The sequence below is a fragment of the Chelonoidis abingdonii genome, chromosome 1, assembly GCF_003597395.2.
Source record: "Chelonoidis abingdonii isolate Lonesome George chromosome 1, CheloAbing_2.0, whole genome shotgun sequence".
Taxonomy (NCBI): Eukaryota; Metazoa; Chordata; order Testudines; family Testudinidae; genus Chelonoidis; species Chelonoidis abingdonii.
The window spans coordinates 228,667,763-228,690,690 of NC_133769.1; the positions used below are offsets into that span (position 1 = coordinate 228,667,763).

The 22,928-nt window shown below is 39.5% G+C and overlaps 1 protein-coding gene across 2 annotated transcripts in view; it reads left to right on the plus strand.

Annotated features, from left to right (window-relative positions):
* SH3KBP1 (SH3 domain containing kinase binding protein 1) overlaps nt 1–22,928 on the plus strand; it is a 333,403-nt gene that overhangs the window by 196,366 nt on the left and 114,109 nt on the right. Inside the window, exons 5-7 of one of the 2 annotated variants that reach the window (XM_032777988.2) lie at nt 4,203–4,332; nt 10,065–10,139; nt 21,162–21,358. In XM_032777988.2, the coding sequence (XP_032633879.1) occupies nt 4,203–4,332; nt 10,065–10,139; nt 21,162–21,358 (402 nt within the window). The remainder of the gene's footprint in view (nt 1–4,202; nt 4,333–10,064; nt 10,140–21,161; nt 21,359–22,928) is intronic. The other variant, XM_032777990.2, reaches the window with a different exon arrangement.

Sequence of the window (22,928 nt, forward strand, 5' to 3'; positions counted from 1 at the left end):
AGGCAGATGTCGCTGTTGATTTTTAAAATGCTGAATGATGTAGGCCCTGGCAGTATTTTAGAACTCCCTTTTGTGCCTCTTTGTGTTTAATCGCTCGCTCGCTCTCTGATTGTCTAGGTACTTATCCTCCATCTGAGTAATGTCTGAGCATCTTTCAGTATTTAGAAATGTAAATAACAATAATAGTTCCTCTTTTACTGCTTTCCAGAATTTCATCTTCTGGGATACTTCATCAGTTCCTGTCTTGTAACAGTACAAACATTACGTTTTGACTTATTTTCATTTGTACGTGGAATACATTCCATATCTGTGCTTTCTCCAACAACCCTCCTATCACTGGGCTAGATACGCTTATCTGCCTCAAATGGTACTTCACTCTACGAGTAATCTCAGTGAAAGCTGTGGTACCAGAGTCTGCCCCATGGTGCTTTTCTGTGAAAGTCTCATTTTGCTGTAGTGGTTTTCAAAAACTAAAATTATATATGCCACTCCCTTGGAGGAACCTCATAAGCAATGTTCCCTCTAATATTTTACATCTATGTGTGGAATGAATTTTGTTGTGTGCGCCAATATGGAGGTGATGTGTGGCAGGGGTGGGGCTGAAGGATTCGGAGTGTGGGAGGGGGCTCAGGGCTGGGACAGAGGGCTAGGCTGTGGGGGGTGAGGCCTCTGCCTGGGGTGCAGGCTCTGGAGTGGGGCTGCAGATGAGGTGTTTGGGGTATGGGAAGAGGCTTAGGGCTGGGCAGAGGGTTGAGTAAGGGCTCTTGCTGGGCGTGTGGGCTCTGGGGTGAGGCCGGGGATGAGGGACTTGGGGTGCAGGCTGCCCTGGTGCTGTGGCAGGGAGAGAGGACTCACTCCAGCCCTCTCTCACCGCAGCAGCTCGGGGCCGGGGGAGAGCATTCCTGCCTGCGTGGCCCTTGGTAGCCATGCAGCTTAGAGGGAACTTAGCTCATAAGGTACTTTGATGGAGTTTTGGGGTACTTTTAATAATAGTTAAACAACATTTAATGTTAATATCTTTAAATCTCAGAGAAGAAGCTTTTTAAGGGCAGTAGAGATATGTGTGGGTTCTGCAGAAATGGGGGCTTTCCACAGCCACCCAATAAGATATGAGACACAGGATAACCAATCATAATATATTTTAGGTGGAGGAGGGACTGGGTGTAGCTCCCTCACTGTTGGACCCATCTCCCCTGCACACACAACATTGGTTGGTGATGTGTTCTGTAAAAATGGCTGAACAGGAATGTACCTCCCATAACTATATGAAGTAGGCTAATGAAATATCTCCATTCACCCTCATGTATGTTGTTATATTTAAAATGTAGTGTGACAGCAGTACCGACAGCATGTCAGGCTTGGCAAGATGAAGACACCCTTCCCAGAAGGTTGCCAGAAAATTTAACCAATGGGGGAGGGGAGACAGGCTGAACCAAAAACAATATCTAGAGTATCGTCAATAGGAGATGGATTAATTCAAGAACATTTCCTCTACTACAGGAAACCTGATTTCTGTTCTGTGAGTGAGGTGTTAAAAAAAAGGGATGATTTTTACAGTGCATGAATGCTAGGCAAGAATTAGGACCCAGGTGCATACATCCTGAAAGCACTTAGCTACAGTAACAGATTTTACTGAATGCTTGTACCTTCTGATAGGCTACTCACATGAATAATGCATTTCCATTCGTAAGCTTTTATTGGCTAAGAATTATCACATCATTTCAAACCATATGGCACAGGGTTGTCCCCATTTTGGGCTGCTAAATCCCGGAGACAGTTTTATATGAAGTTTGCTGTACAAAATAATCTCTAACTAGTGTGTTCAAAGTTGATAAAAATGTGCGTGCGCACACATACACACACCTATGTTGTACAATGCTGTTGTTGAACAAAATATTTATTAAAACATGGAGCTCCCCAGTATCCCTTGCAAACATCACTTTGCATAATGTTTTGGGAAGATTCCACTTTTGGCTCTAGTCTCTTGCTCACTGGGCAGACACTGGAAATATAATGCAGTAGTCGTCTGTAAGCATTGCAGATGATTTAAGTGTGAATAATGATGAGGGGTGTGTGTGTACAGGGTACTGATATTAATTTATTAGAAAACAGTGTTACGCAACAGGAAAAATACAGAAAAAATTACTTCGGAGGCATGTAAGTGATAATATTGTTTGTTCTGGTTTTGGTTTTATAGCACACAGGAAAAAAAGGCATTAAGGGCTCAATCCTGTTTGCTTGTGAGATTGGGACCTAAAGGTCTGCATAATTCCATTGTGCTTCATCTTTTGGTCATCAATTAGTCAGACTTGAGTAACTGTTAGATAGTATGGGTAATGAATAAAGGTTCAGTTTTCATCAATAATATCTTCTGTGAATAATACAGTATTATAAGTAGAAATATTTTATATATGAATAGCATTAAAAGGTGAACTTAAGGACTTTAACCCTATAATTTTCCTCTTCAAAAATTATTATATGAAAGATCTGGCTTTTGAAAATACTGTTGTTTATTCTTCTCTCTGTTTTTCCCAGCCTTTTTAGTTTGACCAGAGAAAACGAAAACAAACAAGTATTATTTTTCTAGGACATATGAAAACACTGGCTGAAATCCTAGCCCCACTGAAGGCAATGGGAGTTTTGCCATTGACTTTCAGTGGAGCCATTGTTTCACCCAGAATGTCTTGTTTCTTCTTCTCTTTAAGGCAGCAGTTAGCTAACAGCCATTATTTGTAGACATGTGCTTGACCTCACTGATGTTACTGATGCATGAACAAGGTGTTTTGGCATGGTAAGGTACTGAAGTTGTTAAATGAAAATAGCCGTATTGATTTGCCACTTCATTCAAAATTAAAGGCAAAAAATCAGCCTAAAAGGACAAGAATTTATATGAGAAGCAGGAGGGAAAAAAAAACCTAAAGTAAAAATAACTTGGTAAATGTACTTTATAGTAATATATCAAAAGGAAGTACACACACACAAATAAATCACAGTATACGTCTGGGTTTTAAGATTCAGCTATTTCATCTATAGGTTGAGAAAATATTTGCCATAAGTTGTTGCTGGCATCCTAGATATGTTCTTAATAAATGATTTACAGTGTAAGAACTTGAGACTTTTACAAATATTTGATATGCAGCTGAGTTCTTAGCAAATAACTGAAACTGTTTTAATTTTTTGTTTCTAAAAAATTAGTAAACATAAACAGCTACAACTTGCAAAGAAGCTGGAATCTGGTTTTCATATTTTTTTTTTTTTTTTTTTTTGGCAGAAAGGAAATGGGTCAAACCACATAAGGGACTGATATTTCACAGACTGAAGCTGTCCTCTCCTGTCACTTTCTTGTGGATGGGCAGTGTCTGATGGATGGAAGATATTAATCTGTCAGAGTTATGCTTATCTGATGCAGAGAATAAATCATCCCTGCCGTCATGTTATAACCTAAAGGCATTTAGTATGTAGGGACTGTCACTTCCTAGTATGATGCTCCCATTCCATATTGGATAGGTTACACATGAGGGAATGAATCATTTTTAGGTGATGTATTTATTTTCTACGAGAATTACATTAGGAAGTTGCTTGCTGCTTTTACTCCCGTTATTATTTATTTCTGTAGGTCCTGTTGACTCTTTTGGAATCTAACAGACATTGGTAGTGTTCTTCATATTCTCTCCATCTTTGCAGTTCCCTTAACTTTTATATAATACGCAGTGTCATGTCATGCAGTGGAAACCTAAAGAAGTTGCTTGTGAAGATACGGAATTTCTCAGTTAGTGTTCTTTTTCACATCCTGTTATGAACAGGGGTGTGGTGTTACTGCGCACAGTTAATAAGCTGTCGTATTTCAATAGCTGCATTTCCTTGGTGATTGAACTAATTCTTACAAATGTGAAGTGTACTTGGCACGTTGTAATTGTGAAATATTGCTCAGTCATTTTATTTAATGCCGTGTCCACCCCCATGATTGAACAAATAAAAAAACTGCAGACACGCACAGATAATATACATACATCTTGTGCGTATAAAAAGATGGATACCACATGCAAAGTGCATCCCATACTTGTAAAAATGTGTACAAACAGCTCAAAATCAGTGTTCTTTTCACATTTGTTCTTCATACAATTTGTATTTTAAAACATTTAAATAAAAAAAGTGTTGTGTTTATTAAGACCCCTTTTTGTTCTGTTTCTGTCTTGGTCCAGGTGGAGGAGGGCTGGTGGGAAGGAATTCTCCATGGAAAGACTGGCATGTTTCCTTCCAACTTCATAAAGGAACTTTCTGTTGATTCTGATGATGTGGAAATTGCACAGGAGGAACAACTAATAAAGCCAAGTAAGGAACAAAGTGTTATCAATTCAATCTATTTTTCCTCTTCTTGTTTATTGACTTACTGGTATGCTGGGGTATTGCTTGAAAGAGTTTCAGAATGCCTTGTTCTAAAGCTGGTGCCAGGAAAAGGTTGGTTGGCTGATGCTATAAGGGTATTAGCACCTTCCCCTTAATTATAGCACTTTGCATTAAAGACCAATACAACTACAACTGTGAAATGATGCCAGGAAATGCCGGCATTTTATAACTTATGAGCTTCTATTTCATAATGAAAATACACTACCATTTTGTCCTTACATGCAGTAGTTGAACAAAATTACCAAAACCTATACAATGTTTTTACTTATTTATTTTAGCAGGAGGCTAGGAGTGCCAGGCCTTATGAGTCCTCCTGGCTATTTAAGGATTCATAATTATTGGTGTGGGACATGCGGCACTTTCTCCCTCCAGGTGCTGAGCATGCTACTTCCACATCCATCATTCCCAATCCCTGCTAACCAAAGGAGCAAAGGGCCAGAACTAGGACTCAGATTTGGTTCTCCCACTGCACCATCTGCTCACCTGGATTTTCAATACTGCTGCAGGTGAAAAGCATGTTTGGTAACTAAGTTTGCAGTAGTGTCAGCTTGGTAGTGGATTCTCCCAGTTTGTAACTTTTTCCTTGATGTAAGGAGAAGAATATCCTGAGTCATAAATCTGCTCCTGTATGAAATGGTTATTCCTCTGTGTTGCTGCGTTTCAATTTCTTCAAGTAAATATTCTTGGTACTATCTCCAAATTCTGTGGTCACTAGATCCTGTATTTTAAAAATATTCCAACATTATTTGCATATTTTAGCATAAGTGCACATTTACCTGATAAGTTGCTCCCCGCCAGGCATTTTGTTATTGGCAGCATTTTTAATACTTGGTCATGTGGTGTTCTTTTGAGACCTTTACAGGAGTTAGGCACAACTGAATGAAGTGTGATGCTTTTGTGGGACTATGCCAAGCTCTTAAACTTGCCAAACTTGAACAAAATCTTTTTATATTACATTTATGGATGAGAGGTGAAAATCCAGTACACCTCTACCCTGATATAACGCTACCTGATATAACACAAATTCGGATATAACGCGGTAAAGCAGTGCTCCCGGGGGCGCGAGGCTGCGCACTGTCGCGGATCAAAGCAAGTTTGATATAACGCGGTTTCACTTATAATGTGGTAAGATTTTTTGGCTCCTGAGGACAGCGTTATATCGGGTAGAGGTGTAGTTCTGAATTTTTTAATTGAAAACATCTTAATGCAACATTTGTTTGTTTTTTTGCTGTAGAAAAGATTTGTTGTCTTTATTCTATACCACAGAAATAAGGTTGTTTAAAAAAACAAAACCCTAGTGTAGTGTTTGGAAGAGGGTTTTTCTAATTTCTTATAAGGACAGATATTAGTGACCTACTCTATATGCTTAGGGTTGGTATGATCTTCATAGAGAATGCTGCTTCAGTCTCAAATTACACTGCTTTCAAAATATTTAGCAATTCAAAGAGAGGTACAGGGAGGCATTAATATCCAGGAGTAATATTGAAGTTGCATGTTCCAGTATGTAGGCAGGCTACACTTCGAAATTATTACTTGCAATAATAATGTTTTCAGCATAAATGCAATGAAGTTTGATAGAATTAATCCCAATTTGTCGATAACATTTCACAAGTTAATTCATAGACACTTCAATTTGGAATCTGTATTTTATCTCCTAGATTCTACACTGATGGGTGCTTTATAAAAATGTTTATAGGTAGGTGGATTTACAGGAGAAGAAAACATTCCCTTTCTTTGCTAATGTTTCATTTTAAGCCTTAAGTGCTCACTTGTTATGGTAAGTGTCCCAGAAATGGCTTTAAACAGATTTGACAAAGGAAAGTAAGTGTAAAATATTTATATCCTTTCAGTTCTGTCCATAATGACAGAGGTAGCCAATTTAGTTAAGTAATCAGACTGTTCCCTTGGGCCTCTTCACTTGATAAAACCCTACCAATTATAAAATTCATGTTAAAGGGACATCATCAACATAAAAATTACATCTGTCTGAAATCACTTGTACCTTCTCTCCCAAGTAATACATAAGATTGCTTTATCTGAAAGAGAGTGAGAGAATGTTGTTTTTTTCATTTTGTGTAAATTGAATATTTGATTATGCTTAGTAGCTAGCCAGTTTCACTGTTGTTTATGTGGGTGTTTCAGAGAGCAGCAAAATAGAGGCAAAGGGAATACAGGGCGCAGCTGTAGTCCCTCTAATTATTTTTTTAGAAATTGACAATTTCCAAGTTAACTTTATCCCTGTAGGGGCTAGATCCTGTACCATTGAAGTCACTGGGAGTTTTGTTCTCCATTTTAATGAGTCCAGGATTTGGACCACATGGAAGTCATGCATACACATTCCTCCAAGGAAGCTAAGGAGTGACCTGAATTCTTTCTGGACTGTCTCTTTTAATGGTTACAACTGTTACCTCATAAATGCATGGCCATTTATAAGGTTTTATCAGATACCTCAATATGAATATTAAAAATCTTTACATTAGTGGGAAAATGCCACTTAAAATATCCATATTTACTATTTTTTTCAGAAAGAAGAGTTATAGATCAAGCAAATATAAATACATTTGGAGACAGTATGTGACTTGACTTTTTAGGGATCTAATTTCAGGCCTCCAACTCAGCTCCTTGCTTGGAGGAAGACAAGGGATGTTCGTGCTGCAGTTTCTTGAGGGATGGTAGGATCGTGTTGGACTACAACATCTGTCGGCTTTGTAGCAGCTTGACTACACTGCACCATAGAGTGGACTACAGGTGTGAATTGCAAAGTGCACCAAAATGTTGCCATTTAACTGCCCTATGTGGACACTACTGGCACGAACTAAAATGTGTCTCGTTCGCATGAATGCAATTGTATTTGAAAAGGACTGTATTAATGCTAACTAGGTAGTTTATAGTTCATTCCAGCAGCATCCACACAGCACTGTTATATCGCAACACTATGGTGTGCTCTGCCATTCAGACCGCTGTAGTCCACGCTGTGGTGCAGTGCAGACATGGCCTAGGAGTAGCACTGATTTGAGATGGACAATATCTAGCGATTGTAAAACAGGACTCAGAGTCAGAGCTTAGATGTTTACTCTGGATGACAGACTTGTATCCCAATCATGCAATCAAGTTTGTGTGGCCTTGGAGGTCAGTGGGGATCTGCACAGACTCAGATCTGCCCATGAAGATCCAGTTGCAGAATTGGGGAATTATAATGTAATCTGGGCAGTGACTTAACTCTGCTTCCCCACCTGAAAAATGGGTATAATAATACTCATCCACTTTTATAGGTCTTTTATGCAGTTTGGTTAATCAAGGTTTGTAAAGCAGTTTGGGATCCTCAGGTGAAATGGACTGTAGAAGTGCAAAATATTATCATTATTTGGTTTTTAATAAGTCTTATTTACTATCTCTGGAGAGAGCATAGTCCAGTGCCATAGGTCAAACAGACGGGCTGTGCTCAAGGCTCTCAGAGTGGAGAAAGTGCAGAGGGAATACGATATGTCCTTGGTGCTCCAAGAGAGGTTCTGATGAAATACCACTACCTCCCCTCTATGTAAGAAAATAAAATATAAATTATGAGAATTTGGGGGCATTTCTTTTTATTTATGAGGTGTCCCTTTTTAGGACAAGCAAATGTTTTGTAGTAGTTTAGAGAAGTGACTTGGTTTAAGGAATCCAGAGTCCTTTTCTCACCACAGCCACAACTGAGTGACCTTGAAAAAGTTACTTAAACCAGATTTTTTTAAAAGTGGCTTCTGTTCTTGGATACTCTATTTGGAACTCACTTGCGCCCAGTTTTTCAGAGGGGCTGAGAAACTGTAATTTCCAATGAGTTCTGAGTACCTTGACATTTTGGAAGGTAAGGGCCTTGCAAGATCAGAGATCATTTAAAAAATGTTTGGCCCATCTGTAAAATGGCTGTAATATCCCTCCTCCTCAAAGATGCATTACAGACTTCATCAAGGCTTGATTTTCATACCCATGCTCACATTGAGTAACTCCTTATTTTTCCAGGAGTCCTATTGATTTCAAAGTGGTGTTGTCTGTTGGTAGTAGATAACATCCGCAAGTTGTATATGCTAGATTTCTCAGATGTCTTAACATTTGTTTATTTGGTTTTAGGATATTCTGAAATACAACAGCTTCTCATTACAGCTTAACAAAAAATCAGGAAAATTGTCATGTGCAATAAAACTGAATATTATAACCTAATGAATCAAAGTCATATCTTAAGGGGGTGATTTCACAGTCATTTTAATATGCCTGTGGCAATATCACAGCATTTAAAGACTACTGGATATATCTTGCTATCTCTTTTGTGTGTGTGTGTAAGTTAAGATTTGACTAGGTCTTATTTAATATATTGGATATTTAAAAACATATTAGCCATGGTAGCTAAGAAATCCTGAGTACCAGTAGTAAGACTGATGTTCGACTCTGCAGCTAATGATTTAGTTAGGCAATGTAATACATCTTAACTTCTTTAAATTTCAGCTGTCTCTTAACTGTCATGGAGCCAAACATTTCTTTCTCTGCTTTCTTAACAGCGGGGTGAATGTTATAATAGCTTTCACTTAAAGGTGATCTGCAAATGGGGGAGGGGAGGAGGGGCTTTGTGCCTTTTTTGTTGTTGCTTGCTTATGTAGACAGATGGCGATGGATGTTTTCATTGGTATACTTCTTTTCTGCCAGTCTATTACAGTATATATACAGTTCTAACTGTTTTTTTCCTAGAAGATGTTTTGGATTACTGGAGAACTGGTAGGACTATAAAAGAATGATATGCAGTGAAATCTGTATTAGCTAACATATTAGCTATCTCACTGTAAACAAAAAAACAAAACCACAAACAAACAAACATAACCCTACTTTTTTTTTTGTTACTCTTTTGGGGGGCAGTAAAGGCATAGCCTTAATCAACTGAAATGGGAAGCAGTCTTTGTTCAGACTGTTTAAAGTTCTTTAGGTTGGTTTGTTTTTTTGCTAATATCTATTCAGCTGAATAAACCACTAGGTTAAAAAAGTGTCTTTAAGGGTCAACATGTCATCCCTTCAGTTAAGAACTGGTAAAGTTCATAATCAATATCTGAAACCTTCAATAAGTCCCCCAGCAAAACATGTTGTTTTTGATATATCTAATGGTATTTCAGTGACCTGCCAGTGAAGTCAGTCTATATCAGGAGCTTGGACTGGCATAAGTAAATAAGATATTGATAGAATTTCCCTACTGTAGACAGGGCTTAGGGCAAAAAACAAACAAGAAAAAATGTTTGAAAAGTCTTTCCAGGCTGTCTTTAAATCTCAGGTAGAGAAGAAAAAAGGGGAGACACATTTTTTCTGTTCAGTCACACATGTAAAATAAAACTTTATGGGCCAAATTTTCTCTCATTTGTCCATTAGAGATTATGGGAAACAATACATTATATAACTCAACCAAGGTGGCTTTAGCAAAATCAAGAGAGATTTCCCTATCTGACGTACAGCAGTGAGAAAATTTTTATCATGTACAGTCAGTGCAGCTAATGGTCTCATTTTGCTAACAGAACTCTTAAAATGTTAGTAATTGAAAGTACAGATTAAAAACTCTTCCTCTACCTTCTTTTTACCATCATTCGATCTCTCCTTCCCCTCTTCTGTTTCCTCTTTCCTTCTTTTCTTTCATTTGCTGTCAGGAAAGTCTGCCTTTCATGGGACAGTTCTGTACAGAGTGGCACAAGCAAAGGTTGACAGCTACAGACGCTATAACAGTGAGTGTATTTAAAATTCAAGAGGCAATTTTAAAGATGAAGTCTTACTCCTCAATATATGTTTGATTCATCTACACTTGTAAAGTGTGTCACCATTACTCACTTATGGCTGCACTACCTGTAGATGTGTCTGTGAGCTAACTCTTATTTGCTGCTGACAAATGCCATAATCGTAGAGTAATGAGAAAGTATTCTCATTCTCTCTGTGCATGTGTGTGTGTATATATCTATACAGTGTATGTGAGCACGCGGCAAGCTGTCAGTTGTGTTGGTTTTAGGCCATAGTGTGGAGTGGGTTGCAAAGCCTTTGGTCTGATGATTTCAGCCGCGTGAGACTTGTAGGTTTCTGGAGCGTAACCACACTCTCTGAAGTGTGTTGTTGCTATTACTTATAAGAAACTTGCATGCAATGATTGTTGAACGTATAAAATACATTTTTCTTTAAAGAAAAAAGTGTAAAGGAATTTTAAAAAGAAAACCGTGCATTCTTTAAAAATGAAATAAATTACATTTGATTGTGCACCCATCTTCCTGTCCATGACAGCAATTACTGGCAGCATTATGGATCTATATACTGTACCATTAAGGAAGAAGGTAAAATATCTGTCAGTCTAGGCCAGTTTCTAAGCACCAGACTGCTCATTTAATGTTCAGGCTTTTTGCTCCTCTATCCAGGAAGCATGGTGGGCATGTTTCATTCCACATGCTTTCCTAATCTTCCTCCTTTCTTTTTCTCCTCCCACTGCAACTCTAGCTCTCAGAATAAGGCAGAAAATATGAAGATGAAAGTCAGAGACAAAGATGGGCAGAGAAGAGAGGAGGAAAAGAAGACAGAAATCCTCTGCTCTTCACAAACTGCTCTCTCATGCAGAACTCTAGCAGCCAGAGATCAAGTATTACCACGACAACCCCCTCCGCTTGTCCACTGTCACTCTCTGACTCTAGGGAAACAAGTGGTCAGTATTCTGCCCTATGCAGAGGTCTTATGTTTATCTTGACATGTGCTTCCCTCCAGTGCAGCTGTCTGCTCAGGACAATGCTCCCTGGTCTTCATCCTTCCCCGCCCTTACTTTGCCCATCCACATTGCTGTGGGTTGCTGCTCTCCTACCTCCCAGAGACTTTGCCCTCTGTCAGTCAACACTCCATCTTACACTCTGAGTCTGCTGGAGCAGTAGTTCCCTGCTCTGTTGCCTCTCATCCACCACAGTTTGTTTTTTTAGTGATTGGAGCTTTAACCATTCCCCCTTCTTCCTGGATCAGTGCAGCTGCTGGTGCTCAGCTCCCAAAAGAGGGTGCTCTCCCCTCAGCACTGGCTTCATGGGCTGTCCTTTTGCAGGCATTCATTTCTTTTTGTGGCTCCTCTTTCTCATTCATGTTTCAAAAATGCTCTTAGGCCAGGTGGAGCAATCCACTTGGTCTGTGGTTCCTCTGCCTTCTTCCTTGGTGGCCCCTTCTCTGGTACTTAGTTGTGAGGCCTTCTGTATTCTTTCAGATTCTTCCCATGCAACTTCCTAGCTCTGTGATGCTGCTTTTGACAATGCTAGACTTACAGGCAGATCCATGGCCTCTGTGGCTACCCATGTGTGGATTTGAAGCTAGAAAGCTGAGAAGAGGTTCCTACAGATAAGCCTCTTTTGGGCAAGTTTGAGACAAGGCAAGAATCTGGTCTCGCAAGTACTTTCAGAGATGTCCTCTTGTGATTTGGTGCCCAAAATGGGTATTTCATCACTCTTCCTACTATTTCTCTAAGCAGCTCATCTTGCAGACAAGACTCCTTCTCTATACACCTCTACCTCAATATAACGCTGTCCTCGGGAGCTAAAAGATCTTACCACGTTATAGGTGAAACCGCATTATATCGAACTTGCTTTGATCCACGAGAGTGTGCAGCCCCGCCCCCCCCCGGAGCACTGCTTTACCGTGCTATATCCGAATTCATGTTCTATCGGGTCACGTTATATTGAGGTAGAGGTGTACTGACTTTTACTTTCTCTCTTCCAGAGCGGATGTACTGAGGCTTTGCTAAACCTGCCTCCTCTCATATCCTACCCAGTGGCTTTTGGTTTTAGACAGTGTTCTTTTGATTTTTCAGGTGCTCATTCCTCCATTTTCAAACCCTCTGGACATGTCCACATAGATATTTGCATTTAAGAAAGCCTATTTAATTGTAGTCATGATAACCCGCAGAATGAAGGATTTGAGTTTTATTATTATTTTTCTCCTGTTCCTGAAATCTTACTTGAAAATAGGACAGTTCTTTGACTTCTCCATGAGTTAATTTCAAAAGCAAATTTGCACGTATATATTAAGGAACTCACTGTTCTTCCTAAAGCGTGTCTTGATTGCCCACTTTCACAGCAGAAGAAACTTCACTCCCAGGCCTTCAGGCAAGCTCAGAAGTTTTTACCTCTCCATTATATTCAAGGTTTTATGAAAATCAAGAGTTGCTCATTTTGTTTTGAAAGTCGTAATAAAAGGGGGACATTAATATACTGGATTAAAAATTGTTTTCTGTTAGCCTATGACCAGGCTAAATTACCATGTCCTAAAATTGTTAAATGCCATTCAGTTAGGGTGCAGCAGCACTATTTGAGCACCAAGGACTGAGACACTGCCTCTGAAATTTGTAAGATCATCCCCTTACATTTATGTTCAGCATTATCCTTGGACCTCTCCTCATCAGCTGACTTCACTTTTTGATCATTAGGTATGGCCAGCTCCACTATACAGTAAGCCCAACTCTAGCATGCTGGGGAAATTGCTGCTGCTGGGTAGGATGGTTGAAGGGGGATATATGACACAGGAAAATTACTCACCGGTAATTTTGTGTATCGCCGTCCTCTCTTCTCCCATCCTGTGTTCCTCCTGTGCCTCCTCAGAGAATACTACTTGGAATTGTTTTATTTTTACCATCTTAATTTCTCCCTCTCTCTCTTTTCCTTTCTTTTCCTCTGGAAGCACCGTAACTGAAGGAAGTGGGCAGATTGGCATGTATTTAATGCCGATGGACAAATATTTTCCCTTGATAGGTGGAGCCATAATGCTGTCAGTAATAGCTGTTTAGTGTGACAGAAGAAGATAGGATTGCTACAAACAGAATTATTAGTGAGTAATTTTTCTTTTGTGCTTTCTACTCTTCCACCAATTTACACATTTTTTTTTCCTTTAAAAATATTTTCTAGTCCTTGAGTAACTGTTGCTGGTCAGAGTTCAACGAAAGCAATACATGATTCATTACCTGTTTGTAATATGAATACTGTTGAAATATCTCATCATATGAACAAAGTTAATGCACACAATTTAAAAAAAATCATGAATTTCAGCAAATTTAAGGAGAGATTTAACCTTTTCCGTTTCTCTCCAATGTCTCTTAAGTTGATTACAGTATTTGCTTACTAAAAAGAAAATATAACTAGTACACAGATGCTACAATGTAAAGTAACATTTGAGGAAACAACAGTGCTAAAATTTCATGAGGCACAATTTTCCTGAATATGAATTAGCATACTGAGAAATGTTGCCTGGAAAACAAATGTGCAGATGGAGAGAGGGAAAAAAGACAGCGGTGGAGAGGGAGAAATGCATAAAAAATCCTTCCAAAGGTTCAAGAACCCACCCGCAGAAAATGTTTTATCAGGCTCATAATAGACCATTTTTTATATCTGTCAGGAAGAAATACTGTTTGATTGTGATTGTTACAGGTCCCTTCATGTAGTGTAAGCAATGTGTTTCTGTACCCACTCAGAACAAGAGGGATGAATATAATTCAGAAATCAAGAAGGCAGCAGACAGAAGCACAGTAAAACCAGTCTAAAATGAAATTGTGAGAATACTCTGTGATCCTTTATGGGAAATAGAAAAAAGCCACCAGCTTCAATATTGATGGCTTGAAATTCATGCTAAAGAGAATTCAGAGTTGTGCTCACACTGCACGTCTAATGCATGCTGCTCCGTGGTGCAGGAAACTACTCCCCTTTACCCTGCATGATTTCTTGCTAAGGCATAAAGAATTCGGGGCTGCTTGTCACATAGCAAGAATCATTGTGCTAAGGAAAATAAACATGCCAAAAGGAAATGACAATGTTTGGATTACAAAATTACATCTCCTGAAGGAATATATCTGATGATAATAAATAAATGAATGAGTAATGCAGAGGATAGACTATGTTTGCAATTTGTATGTACTGTATACTTCAGCAGAAGCATTTTTAATTACTATTTTGCTCTGGTTATAAAGCATGTGTTTGTTTTTCACAACGTGCATTTATAATCATAACATTGTTCTGAACCAATATTTTAAATCCGAGTTTCACATAAACTGCTTTTCTTGTTTTTTTAATTCTACTTAGAGGTAGCATGAACCTATCATCAGGGAAACACAGGATATTCACAGAAAAAAAGGCCAGAGCTGAGTGCTGGATGCACAAAAAATAAAGTAATAATAAAAAAAAAATCACGGGGTGTCTTCACATAGATGCTCATAAAAATTGAATGTGCACGGAATCTTTTTTCCTTTCTATAATAAAATCCAGATAGCTTCTGAGTCTATGTGTGTGTGTGTGTGTGTGTGTGTGTGTGTGTGTGTGTGTGTCCGTCCACACGCTGTGTGCCTGCTCTCTCCTGCTTGCCAGTCAGAAGGAAGGAAAGAAGGACCCTTCCTGCTTCTCCTCCTGACAACATAATCATCTGGCTGTCACCCTGGAACCACCCATCCCATGAAAATTCACCAGCCAAGAGTTCCACAATCCCATGCTACCAATCTCTGCTAGAGGGGAAGAGTATACTTCTCCCCTCTCTTCCTTTCTTCCTTAAAAGTCAATGGGGGTGAGAAAGAAGCTCCATTTACGCAGTTCTCCCCTTTATCCCATTAAACACACCTGACAGCATTTTTCTCTGGATGCCAGACCAAATTAGGAAAAACTCTTAGCTATCTCAGGTGTTTGCCTCTGAACATCTGACCTTTATATCACTCGGTCTGGTAAAGCTTAGAGGGCATCGGGGAAGCAGGGCAGAAACATTCTGCTACAGTTACATTTGGGGATTTTGCCAATACCATGAAATAAAGAGTAGCAATACAAAACAAAGAATAAAAATGAAATTGCCAAACAATACATTAAAAGAGAATTTTCTTTGAAGCTTGAAAATGCTTTTTCTTTTTGGCCTTTTCACTTATTTACATTTAGAAACAATTATTTTTCCTGTGTTTTGAATAGAGTTAAAACAAAAATAAACAGCTGTGATAAAATTAACATTTTGAGCTTAAACAACCCATTATCAAGTCTGAATAGATCTTTGTGTTCCAGAATCCTGGATTGATGCCAGCACAACTCTGGGAATATTGTTTGTTAGTGAATTAAATCTGGTGGTCCTTCTAAGCCCCATTTGTGCTAATCTCAAATCCACTATAGTTTGGCACAATTTGGGGAGTTTGCTCTAGGGAGACTTCAGACAAATAGCAAGAGTCTTATAGGTCAAGTCTTGAAATGCCTTGACAGAGCTGTGGTTTTCTGAAGAAGAATTAGAGCTGAGCTGCCTCTAAAGATAGTGTTGTTAAACTCTTACCGGCATGAGTATTAAATTGTCTAACACATTTATAGTGTAAATGAAATAAATAGCAGACAATACTAGGGCTGTGAACAGGTTTATACCATTTTCTATATGTCTGCAGTGCCCTACTTTCTCATAGATAGTAGAAAAAGGTTTGGAAATTTAACTTCTTGCTGCTGTTCTTCTCCCAGCTTCAACAGGTTAATGTTAATAGTGGGCAGAACCAGAGCTATTAGTCGCTGTCAGAAGGGGAATGCTCTGCCTCCTGGCACACTCTTCAATTTTTTAGCCAGCCCTCCCTGCAGCAGAGCTTTTCTGAGGAAAATGCCAAACTTTATTTCCAATTTTTAGACTAACAATTCCATTCCGTAATGTGTTTGTCTAATTCCCAGCTGTGTCCCAAGTCTGCATTTGATTTTGGGGGAGATTGCCCCTTAGTTCTGCTTCCCCTTCTGAGGCGTTGGCAGCAGCTGGTGTACCTATGGGCTTCAGGGATAAAGCCAGGCAAAGAAAAATCAGAAGCAAAAAGAAAGGCCTGTATTTCCCGTTCCTCCCTTATTGACAATACAGTATTTATTTTCCCTGGTGGTCAGGGACTCGGTGTTTCTAACTGGGGGAGATTTTTACCTGTGGCCACATAGTAATCAGAAAATTCAACTGACAGTCCTGACTCCAGATACACATTATAGAAGGGAATACAAATCATATGGCAACAGGAAAGAATACTTTTTTGTCAGGCAGCTAGAGCAAGAGTAGGGTCTGTAGTTGCCCTCCATTGCCCCAGAGCTATCTGAAGGTCTCCCAATCAGCTCCTTCTGGAGATAGACCCCTGAGTAGTGCCAGGTTCTCTCAATTTTGAAGCAACAGAGTTACCTGTAGCTTTGATCAAATATGGTCACTGGAATACCCTAGGAAGCTCTTAACAGAGGTTTGTCTTCAAAGCATTCCCATTTAACCATCCTTAGACAATTCTTATGATTTGCAGATGAATGACAGCCCTTTATTTTTTCCCAATTTCAGTTATTACCATTTGATGTTATATGTGCTCCCAGAGTGTGTCTCCAGCGTTATGGTAGAAATAATATTGGCTTTAGGGAAGAAGGAAGTACACTTATCTCTTCCCAGACAATTTTTCTGATCTGGATTCTGTACAGAGAAAAGCTGAGTGACACAGTTCCTGGAGAATCTTATTTTTGGGACAAACACATTGTGCTTGGAAAGTAAATAACAGACCTGAGATGAGGAGGAATGCTCAGAATCAGATACAGGGGTCTCATCTCAGAAAAGTGTTACAGAAGATGACGATTCCCCCTAATGGAAAACAAGTGGTGTCACAGAAACAAAAATCCAATTTTTATCTGAGCCTGTTGGGAATTCTGATGTCATACGCAGGCCTGTTCAATGAGTTTGTATGATACCTGTATCCAGTAATTCTGGGTATTGCCACTGCATCTTACCCTATCTTATCCATTTGCAAAGATCTAGCTCCAATTCTGTGTTATCTGCTCTCACAGCTAGTGAATGTAGAGAATCAGATTAATTTTATTATTTTTAAGGGACCTTTCTAATTCAGTTCAGGGAATGGGTACCAGAAAAAGAAGGTACAGCATCCACCACCTGGAACACTATAATTAATTGAGGTCTCAGAGTATGGCTTCTTCCATGAATAACGGACCTGTTCTAGTGATGACAGTCAGTGTGCCCAGTCGGGTTTTCATAATGACTAGCAAGAACACATTGAGCCCTACCCCAGAGAGAAATTTGCTTGTTCTTGGCAGAACAAAGTTTCCTGTCTCTAGGTGCACTCCCTACCAAAGGGGAGATGAACACCAAGATTTTCATGGCAGAAGTTGGATTATCAGAGTGGCTCTGTCACAGGGTGGCTGGCCCCTTTAAATGAAGCAGGTCCAGCTCCCCTGTGCTAAAACAGGTGTTTCTGGTTGGTTAGTTAATGGGGGGCAGCAGCATCTGGGTTTATGAAGAGCCAGGCTGTCAGTAAGGAAAGAGGAGCAACAGGAAGTTCCCTGGGTTTGGTTTCTACAGTGCCAAGAGGGAAGGCAATGGGAACCAACAGGGGTGGGGGGAAGATGGGAGAATGGCTTCCAGGGAGAAAGCTGGGAGGCAGTGCTCTGTGAAAAGAGCAAGGAAGAATCCTGCAGTAGGCCCTGAAGCAGGAAAGATTGAAAGGCAACGGGGAAGCCCCCTAGGTGCTATAATCCAGGGTACACCAGTGAACTGTTTTTGTTTTGCCTATGTTTGGAACATAAAATTGTGCCTGGAAAGAGAGTCTAGGTATGGCAGCGGGTCCTTCAAGGTCTGGGGACAAACCAGCATCTTAGAATATCAGGGTTGGAAGGGACCTCAGGAGGTCATGTAGTCCAACCCCCTGCTCAAAGCAGGACCAATCCCCAGACATATTTTTGCCCCAAATCCCTAAATGGCCCCTCCTCAAGGATTGAACTCACAACCCTGGGTTTAGCAGGCCAATGCTCAAACACTGAGCTATCCCTCCCCCCCAGCTTGTAAACCTAAGAATATCTCACACATCATCAGTCAGTTTGGTCAGCTTTTCCACAGCGATTTGGTGCAAAGCTTAACTATCATGTTAAATCAGTGAAACATAACCTCGAGTTCCTCCTGGAGGACCTTAATATGGGAATATGAGTGTCCCACAAGCAGGTCAGGTCTCTGTAGTATAATGTTAGCAGGATGTTAAAAAAAAAAAAGGAAACTTTGTCTATATCCTAACATTTAGTGTTTCCTTAAAGCATCAACCTTATTCCAACCTCACAAAGTCATAGAACATAACCTTGTAACCTCATCCTGCTCCTTACCTCGCTACCCAAATGGAACCTCTGCAGCAAGTGTCACCATATTTCCTATCTATTAGAGCAGGCCTCCCAATGGCTACTATCACCAATCAGATGAGGGTTTTTTAATTTGAAATTTGGGACTTTCTATGAGACTCAATATTGTACTTAAATTTCAGCCCAGTAGTCCTCACAATTGTCATAGCATTCATTCCTTAAGTAAACTCAAAAAATAGCCCTGCTTTAGTTATGCATCCCATCCAGTCCTTAGGAGATCTGGCAGTCTCAGGGCAGAATAGTCATATCTCCTGTAATAAGATGTGTTAGTCCGCCATTCATTCATCATATTAGTCATCCAGTGTCAGCTAATGCCATTCCCTTTATTTTGGAAGAATTCTTCTCCATGCCTTGGTATCCAGGGGAAGATGGAGGAGATATATAATCTACTTGGTTTTGGAAGTCTATATTTAAGAGATGATCCTGCTTCCTATCACGGAGGCACCCTACTATGAAAACACATTTTAATTAGCACTAAGAAAAATGGGAAAATGTATCCATGCTTACCTGAAAATTTGCTTTCTTTAAGTAATAAGTTCAGATATCCAGCTGCCCTGAAGACAAATGATCATTCAGAATAGAGATGGAAATCAACATCCAAGGATTTGGGTTTATTGTCATTAGGTAGAATTTACCATAATCTGCAGTAGAATACTTTGTTGTATTTTTCCACATAGTTTATTTAACATAATCTGTAATTTAGGAAAGTAGATTTGAGTTCTCCTGGCTGTGGAAGTTTCCTCAACTGGAGAGAACTTCAAGAGGCAGGGCATTCTATTCTATTCTCTGTTGAGTTTTATACCACGCTCATCACCCAGTATCTGAGTGTCCTCCAGTAGTGCAATTAGCAATGTGACTACACAGCTGTTACATGTTTGTTCTCTTATTCTCTCCCCAAAGTGTGTGCAGTGGAGTGTCTAGGTTTGATAAGGTATTTTTTTTTAATATCAGTGTACCTGTTGCTATGTGTTTATGTCAGAGAAGGCAAGATGAAAAAAATGTGCCTTGCATTTGGAGTGGAAAGTGGTGGTGTTTGTGATGGTCCTTAATTCCTAGGAGAGATCACTCCACAGTCTCAGAACATCCCTGGAGAACATTCTGTCTCCCACACAGATGAGCTTTACTGTTATTGTTGAGAGTTCTGTTGTGCCAGAGGAGTGTAGTTGTCAATCACTCTTCACTCCAGAGCTTTATAGATGATCTTTTAGATACCCTGAGCTCAGGCCAGGCAGTGATTTGAAGGTAAAGACTGTGATCTTGAACTTGATTAGAAATTCAAAGGGAAACCAGTGGAAAGAGTGGAGGACGGGTTTGATATGTTCATGGTAGCCTGTGTTGCAGAGGAGATGCGCTGCAGCATTCTGCACTAGTGGATTTTCCTAAGTGCTGAAGGCTTCCTGCCCAAGTATATCACATTGCCGTAGTCCATCTGACAGGTGACAAAGGCCAGGTGTTCATCCACCAGGATGGAATGGAGTTTCCTACCAAAGCAAAGATGGAGAGCATTACATGCAGATGCTAGTATGTGTGAGCTCAGTGTTAGCGAGGAATCCAAGTGTACTCCTAAACTATGGACTGAATTGACCAATTGTGGGTGTGTATCTTCTACCAACGGAAATTGCACTGAGGCTCCAAGCTCTTCAAAATACTCTCCTCTGTGCACCAGCATCATCGTTGTCTTCCTCAGGTTCAGCTTCAGACAGCTCTTTATCCAAGAGCTGCTTTCATCCAAGTACTGGGCTGTCTTGATGGTAGTGGTGTGGTTGTGTGTGGGGAAGGATAGATAGTGTGGTATGTCATCTGCATATGCTGACACTTCCCTACTGACAGTTCTGGTTCTGCCCTTGAACTACAAGCAGACTGAAATTAAAATACTGATTGTAATAGAACTGTGGACCTTATTACTTGAATAAAGAAAATTTTCAGGTAAGCCTGGATTTTCCTGTTCATTGAGAGTAGTAAAGCAAATTGGAATGTCAATTTTGATTTATTATATTCCTAGAGGAGGATGTGCATGTGTGCTTTTCTTACAAGGCTGTCTAATCTACAGAGAGATGTAATTCTTCAGCAGGGATAATATTATGCCACTTATTTGATTGCATATTTGTTTAAACAGCTTTTAGCTTTATATTTTCCCTTTAGGTAATGTATCTTTAGATACTAATTGCAAAATTGGCTTCACATGAGTCATACAGATTTAAAGTACAGTATATCTGGTCTGACTCCTGAATTTTAAGTGCCATAAGTATGATAGCTGAACTAGAACTGAAATTAATTCTAATTTCTTGGACTCTCTTTTGAGTGATCTGTGTCTAGGGAAGAAGGATATTTTGATGTATAACAGTGGTCTTCTTTAGGGATAATGTTTTGATTGTGTGTGTGTGTGTGTGTGTTTTGTGATTTGAGAGAAGTCCTAAGAGGTATGGGAAAATGATGAAATAAAAAAAAAACTAGAATGAGTACTTGGCACAAAGAGAGGACATCCACTTTACCTATGATTTGGGGGTGAGGGAAGCTGCTATTTGCTTTGACCACCGTTTTGTGTTTTTAAAATATTGTCAAGCTCCATATCTAATGTTTCTTTCCCCCCTTCCCCTTTTCTGGCAGGTTTAAGAGATGCTACGGGCTCTGAGAGTGATGGTGGTGACTCAAGCAGCACAAAATCAGAAGGAGCCAATGGAGCAGCAGCAATCCAACCCAAAAAGGTCAAGGGGATTGGTTTTGGAGATATCTTCAAAGACAAACCAATAAAGCTTCGACCAAGGTCAATAGAAGTAGAAAATGACTTTCCACCAGTAGAAAAGGTACATTTTGTAACTTAATTCTGTCATGGTTGTCATCCCCAAAGTACTCAACTTTATGATAAGGTAGAACTGACAGTTTTATGGTTTCTTTCCTATTCCTTTCTTTGACTGACTCCTTTTGTCCTCTGTTGTGCCAAGTGCAGAAAAATAGATTCCTATGAAGCTGGTAATAACATTCTTCGAGGCTATTAAATAGATGGGTTATTTCAGTGAAGGTTTTATTCCTGTGCTCACACCTCCACCCACTGGTCTTTGTTCTAAATAACTACCAGTGCTGGGAACAAGACTTCGAAGTCTGTACTAGAACTGTGGTTACCCATATGACACCACAAATAATAATAATGCCCAGTTCTTATGTAAAGTAACATGGCAGCATAAAGTCACTGTACCATCAGGATGCCAAAAAGGAAACATCAAAAAGTACGTACAGAATTTAACTTTTAACTTCGTGCTTTGGATATTCATTTAAAAAAATGTACTGGGCAAACTTTTTATAGGTGACCTGCAGAGGATGCAAATTGTTTTATGCTATTCTTTTGTTTGTGCAACATATAAAGAAGATCCCAATTAAAACTTTGGGGGGGGGGAACTCTTTGTTAAAGATTCAAACACCTTCACCCTTTCAGTTGAGCCCTCAGAGAGGTCCCTTCGTTCTCTAGTCTCCAAGGAGAACCAGAGACACAAGAAGAAAAGACTTAATATTTCTAATAAGCAGCAGGGAGTGAAGCTTTTTAGCTTTTTTTCATGCCTTCTGTATATAATGAAGTATGTACCATAGTGAAAAAGGCACAAAATCCTTTCCCTCGCCTTTATAAGCAATTATATTTATCTAATGTGTATGGATAGTCTGATAAGTGAGGCTTGGTTTTGATAGACTTACGCATGCTTGGAATTCTGCTTATCTTCAGTAAAATTCAAATTAGGTTCTTCTGCAATGTAAACACTTATATGTTCTGTTTGAAAATGTTGAAAGAGGTTGTTACTACCCCCAGAATGGGATAATTAAAGGTTGGGTTTTTCCCTAAGTTGATAGTGATAGCTGCTTTGGACTGGATTCTTGTAGGCCCCAATTCAAGAAAGAATCTTTCTTTAGAAAAACACTTGTAGTCAGTAGGATTTAAGCTTCTGTTAAGTGTAGCATGTAGTTAAGTGCTGTCCTGGTCTGGGGCCATAAACTTTTCTTATTGCATTAGAAAATGTGTATTTTTAGTAGTTCATTTCCAGCAGGCATATAGGTAAAGAAAACAAATGCAGTGCATGCAGAAACAATGAGGAGTCTTTGTGGCATCTTAGAGACTAACAAATTTATTTGGGCATAAGCTTTCGTGGGCTAGAACCCACTTCATCGGATGCATGAACCGATGAAGTGGGTTCTAGCTCACAAAAGTTTATGTCCAAATAAATTTGTTAGTTTCTAAGGTGCCACAAGGACTCCTCATTGTTTCTGCTGATACAGACTAACATGGCTACCACTCTGAGTGCATGCAGATATTCTGATGAGCTAGATGCACAGTCAGTATTTGCATGTTAAATAGTGTTTGTTTATAATCAGGGGCGGCTCTAGGTATTT